General features: G+C 36.0%; 1 protein-coding gene across 1 annotated transcript in view; it reads right to left on the reverse strand.

Annotated features, from left to right (window-relative positions):
• Nucleotides 1-5,238, reverse strand: part of vipr1b (vasoactive intestinal peptide receptor 1b) — a 51,051-nt gene that overhangs the window by 6,740 nt on the left and 39,073 nt on the right. Inside the window, exons 7-12 of the mRNA XM_036217427.1 lie at nucleotides 3,340-3,493; nucleotides 3,184-3,244; nucleotides 3,025-3,097; nucleotides 2,109-2,200; nucleotides 1,396-1,525; nucleotides 138-179 (exon numbers count right to left, since the gene is read on the reverse strand). Coding sequence (XP_036073320.1) covers nucleotides 138-179; nucleotides 1,396-1,525; nucleotides 2,109-2,200; nucleotides 3,025-3,097; nucleotides 3,184-3,244; nucleotides 3,340-3,493 — 552 coding nt within the window. The remainder of the gene's footprint in view (nucleotides 1-137; nucleotides 180-1,395; nucleotides 1,526-2,108; nucleotides 2,201-3,024; nucleotides 3,098-3,183; nucleotides 3,245-3,339; nucleotides 3,494-5,238) is intronic.

Below are 5,238 nucleotides of genomic sequence, written 5' to 3' on the forward strand. Positions count from 1 at the left end.
TTTTTTACAGTACATCCTCCCCGTCAGGCAGACGGAGAGCAGAGAGGACTCATGAATGCCTTTAGTGGACTCAGGTAACAGTCAAACCTCAACTGTGGGCGACCTTTGAGTGAATTCTTTAAGGAAGGTTTACGTACCTCACCGTTGAGAAAGCAGTAAAGGACTGCAACCACAAAGCCCTGAAGAAAACACAAAGATAATAAAAAAACGTTTTTGATGGGTATCAAAGTTCACATATTCCCCAAAACTGCAATGGAAATACTTGTTATGAATTAAATGAGTCACATGACCAACAACCGGATATCTATTATTTTATTATATTTATATTTATTTAGATTATGTTTAGATTTCCTAAAATGTAATGTTGTTCTTTCTATTAATTGTTTTGCTTTTTTAATTGTTGTTGTGATCTTTAATATAATTTTTGCATTAAGGGATTTCTTTTTGGTGCGATTTGTGCTTCAGGGCCACCGTAGTTTCGTAGTTTGAAGGAACCACTGAAAAAATAATGAAATAAAAAATGAAAACTATAAGATTAAAGTGATACATTTACTTTTTTTGTTGTAAATTTAAAAGATTAAGACAAAAAAATGTAAAAAAAAATAAAAATGACAGCATTAAAGTTAAAGTGAACCAATAGTAAATGAGCGCCATGTGCAGCAGCAGACTTATTTCTTCTACATCTCAATTTGATTTGAACAGGTAATCGGAATATTTACTGATGACATTGCTAATGTTTGGAAGCTACTTTGTTTAAGTTATGGTTTATTAATGTTTTATTCATTGATGGTGGCTTGTAGCATCTCTGCAGTGCCTGTTAATGAAGCCATCAGCATCCCTGCAGCGTCCACTTCCAGTCATTTTTTCCCTCCACAAAAGGCAAGATCTCCTACAAGTTTGTTTGATGCTTCTATCTAAAGAGGCCCAGATTTAAGCATAATCTTTTCAATGCCTTTATGGTAACAAATATTTGGTTTTGAGTCGTCAAAAGGTAATTTTTTGTTTTGTTTTTTAAATCTAACATTAAAGCATCACTAAATGCCCCATGTCTTCATCTTTGGACATGGTTTAAATAAACAGACAACTTTGGTGTTTTTTTCTCACAAATGTATGACTTTTCGTGTTTTAAAGTCGTAAATTAAAGACATTTAAATAAAAAAAAAGTCATAAACTTAGTGTAATACTTTGAATTTGTAAACATATTACTTTATTCTTGCAATTTAATAGTTATGATTTTTTTCTAGTAAATTAAATTAGTAGTTAAAACTGTTTCTTTTTGACTGTAACTGGCCCTAATACTCAGTTGTAAACTAAAATCAGCATTAAACTGTTTAAAATTGTTAAAAAAATAAAGAAAAACACAAAGTTTTACTTCAAAAAAAGTTGGTTTCATACCTGAAAAGATCCCAAAATGAGGTCAAAAACCAGCCGAAGCTCCGTCTTCATCTGCTCTGGGATGAATGCAAACACTATAAAGTTTATCCCAAACAGGGGAATCAAAAGCAATGTCGATTTTGCCAATCTCCTGAAAGAACAAAGCAAAACCAGGATCAAAACCTTCTTTCCAGAGGAAAAAAAAAAAAAACAATTTCCATCCCTTTTCTGTCAAATAATGAAATGCAGCTCTGAAGTACATTTCCTTCCGCATTTCATCTCAGCTCACCAGAGGGAGGAGAGGGGGAAAAAAACCACCATAAAAATTGTCAGTGGGAAAATGGCTCATGCATTATGGCTGCTGTATGAGATGCTCTACATCACAGGAAAAAAAATCGCTTAAACACACTGAGTGCTGCTTCGCTGTTAAAGCAGCTCCCAGAAGAGGCCACATTTGCAGAGCGTTTTCTGCATTCCAAAAGGTTCGGTAATCTCTTCCTCATCCTGACTGTTCAAAGCCACAAATAAATAAATAAAATTTGAATGTGGACCGCACAAATCCATTCTGTATAAGTTTACTCAGTGTAATCTTTGTTTGCCTTTGTAAATCAGCCAATGTTTGTCTAATGCAAAGCTGTCTCCTCCAAAAACAACAGAACAACCTGTAGGCTTTTTCAGACATCCTCATAAATAACTCCATATATTTACTAAGAATTAAAACAAGATGTACGCACAAGTATTGGTTGGACTCGTTTCTTCCGATGTCTGGACAGTTGATCTTCTGGCGAAGAATCCGGATGATGCAGATGAAGAGAATAAAGTTCACCTGGTAGGAGAGGAGATTTTTCATATTGTGAAACACGTAGAAGATTATACCCACATCTCAGAGAGATCTTATGAGTCTCATAGATGTGGAAGAAGGAAAGAAAGTGAGCTTCGTCTGATGGAATGGCCCTGCAGGACAAAAGCATTTCTGAACTCCTCATTTGGACTCTCACAGCCTCTATGGCACTTCTCGGAATTAGGTGAGTATAGATAATGGGTTGATGGATCATTTGGACTCTGAAATAGCAGAAGAACGCAATTCTGTGTGTCACCTTGTTTCTGGACCAAAAAATAGAGATAGCTGGGGAAAAAATGGATCTGAAATTTTTGTTTTTGACAGATAGAACTATGGAGAATTAAAAAATACCTTTAGGTAAAACATAAGTAATGAGTTACTTCCTTTCAGGTTTAGGTTTAGTTACATTTCCAGCACTCAGGGTCTCCATCTTCCCCTTTTCTTTCAGGACAGAAGGTTTACACATTTTTGAAACAAAAAAAGATGCCATTGATTTGCTAAAAGGGATATTTCACACCCTACAGTTTTTTTAACCCTGCTCCTCTTTGCTTTCATTTTCACGCCTCTCATTTTACTTTCATATAAACACACACAAGCTTTCTATCTGACGATGATTTTTCAGATTCCTCTGCTGTGCCCCGAACTCAACACTGACCTGTCACTAAAGTAAAAGTCATGCAAACTTCTCAAAGTGAATTGAGAGTTTCTGTGCAGAAAAGAACAAAATGATTGAAAAGTCATGACGCTGCTTCCTCTCGTGTCTAAAAAAAAGACATTTTGTGATTCATAATATCTGTGAATCAACTCACCAAGATTGATGCCAAAATTGGAGTTTTTATGATCAACCAGAACATGTCAGTGGTCTCAATTATGTCCCAGCACCTGGTGAGACACGAAACAACCCCAGAAATGTACAAGATGTGATCAATCTCTACAAAGCTCCGGCTTATTCCCGCAGTTTCTCCTACCCGACATCATTATAATAAGCTTTAGCGATGCTCCAAGCTGTGGTGAAAACTGAAGGACCTCCTGAGGACAGAACACAGACAAAAAAAAATACAACTTGAAGTATGAAAATATTTTTGAAAAGTTTGCAACTTCACAGGAAAAAGAATTAATCTCACCCCAGCCGATCAGAATGTAGGCCCCGAAGTACTTCCTCTCGGAGAAAAAGGAGACAGCCAGCAGAGCGTGAAGATAAAGACCCTCAACCAGAAGCCAGAAGAAGCTGGCCATAATGCAGTACTGGAAGAACACTATCACCGCTTTGCAGCCGACCTGGCCGGAGCAGAAAGGAAGGAATGACACAAAGTCCTTATCAGCATTTCTTTACTTTTAGCACTAAGTAGTTATCTCACTTTTTAAATAAAGTTCAACAACTGACTTCAAATAAGTTCAGGTCAAAGCAAACTTATGACTGAATACATTCCAGAACCATTTCTGCTCCAAATTTACTTTAATTTGGCATCTACTTGAATGCAAAATCTTTTTTTAATAAAGTTTTATTGCTTCGAGAAGTTTTTCTGCATTTCTTTTGCAGCTAGATGGCTCGGTTGGCTGCATGCAGGACTGGCACATGGGAAACCAGTTTGTTCCCCAGGAGCCACGATAAGCTCAATCCACTGTGGGTCCCCTGGCAAGACTCTTCATGCTACTGCCAAACTATGTAGCCACAAGGGGGCTCTAAGTTTGGGTCTCCCTATGTCGGGTTGTGTCAGGAAGGGAATGTGACACAAAAATCTCTGCCAAACCAAACGTACGAATCAGTGGAAGCTGACATACAGCCAAAAGAAACAAACATTGTGTTTCTGCACTTTAAATGGTCTGGGTGTAAACTGTATGATGATTGGCTGATGGGTGTAGATGCGTGCTGAAAAAAGAAGTTCCGGTCGCGATGTTCTATACGTGCAGGTTTCTTCAAAACAAACTTTTGCTTCATCATCTGGACAAAAACAAGCAGTGAGAGTTGAACTTCATCCCTGAACTGATGCTTTCTTTAACCTATCGTGACAATCCGCATATCTGTCGTTTTCCCGTCGCTTCCGGCTCAGTGATGTGCTGTCGTGTTACCATGACAACGAGCAGGATTACGATCAAATGGTCTACCTTTTGTGAAAAAGTGATCCAATTCTTAAAAAAATAAGAAAAAAGTGCTAAAAATTGATGGAGCATGTATTTATTCTTTAAGTGACCATGGAATAACGGGAATACTGTCTGATGAAGTGTGCATTATCAGGAAATAATGCACGCCATTAAAGGTTTCATTAAATCATAATTAATTGGCGTTAATACATTTTAACACGTTCGTTTTATTAAACTAATCGTGTATGCCAACGTTGACACTTTTTAAAATTATTTTATTATTTTTTAAAAACCAAAATTTGCACCGCAATCTAAAATTTCATCAGATTGATTCTTTATGAGAAACTTGGAGGAACAATACGGATCTTGAATGATAAAACAATGACATTAATTGAATTTTTCTTGATGTGATGCTTTGTTGTATAAATAAAGCTTTATTGGTGGTTTCTGCATGTTCTGTGTGGTGCACATGTGTCAAAGTCAAGGCCCAGGGGCCATAAATGCGGCCCTCCAGATCATTTTATTTCATTGTTATTAAAGGCCCGATATTATCTTGCCCTTTTTTCAAACTTGTATAATTTTGACAAAAACTTTTTTTATGGAGAGTAAAACATTGAAAGTTATTTAAGGTTTAAGTTGATTTATTCTGGAATAATATTCCTTCCTTTTAATTATTTATAATTATGTTAAATAGTTACTGTTTTAAAGCTTTAAAAATTGGCATTCTGGCATTCATCTTTGGTATTTACTAAGATTTCTTTTAGACTATTTTGGAGTTTAGCTAATATTTCAACAACATGCTAGCTGTTTTGGCTAATTTGGGCTTTTTTCAAGTTTTTTTAGGCTGTTTTGGAGTTAGGCTATTTTTTTAACACTAGCTGTTTTTACTAATATAGGCTTTTTTCAGGTTTTTTTAGGCTATTTTGAAGTTTAGCTATTTT

The sequence above is a fragment of the Oryzias melastigma genome, linkage group LG20, assembly GCF_002922805.2.
Source record: "Oryzias melastigma strain HK-1 linkage group LG20, ASM292280v2, whole genome shotgun sequence".
Classification (NCBI taxonomy): domain Eukaryota; kingdom Metazoa; phylum Chordata; class Actinopteri; order Beloniformes; family Adrianichthyidae; genus Oryzias; species Oryzias melastigma.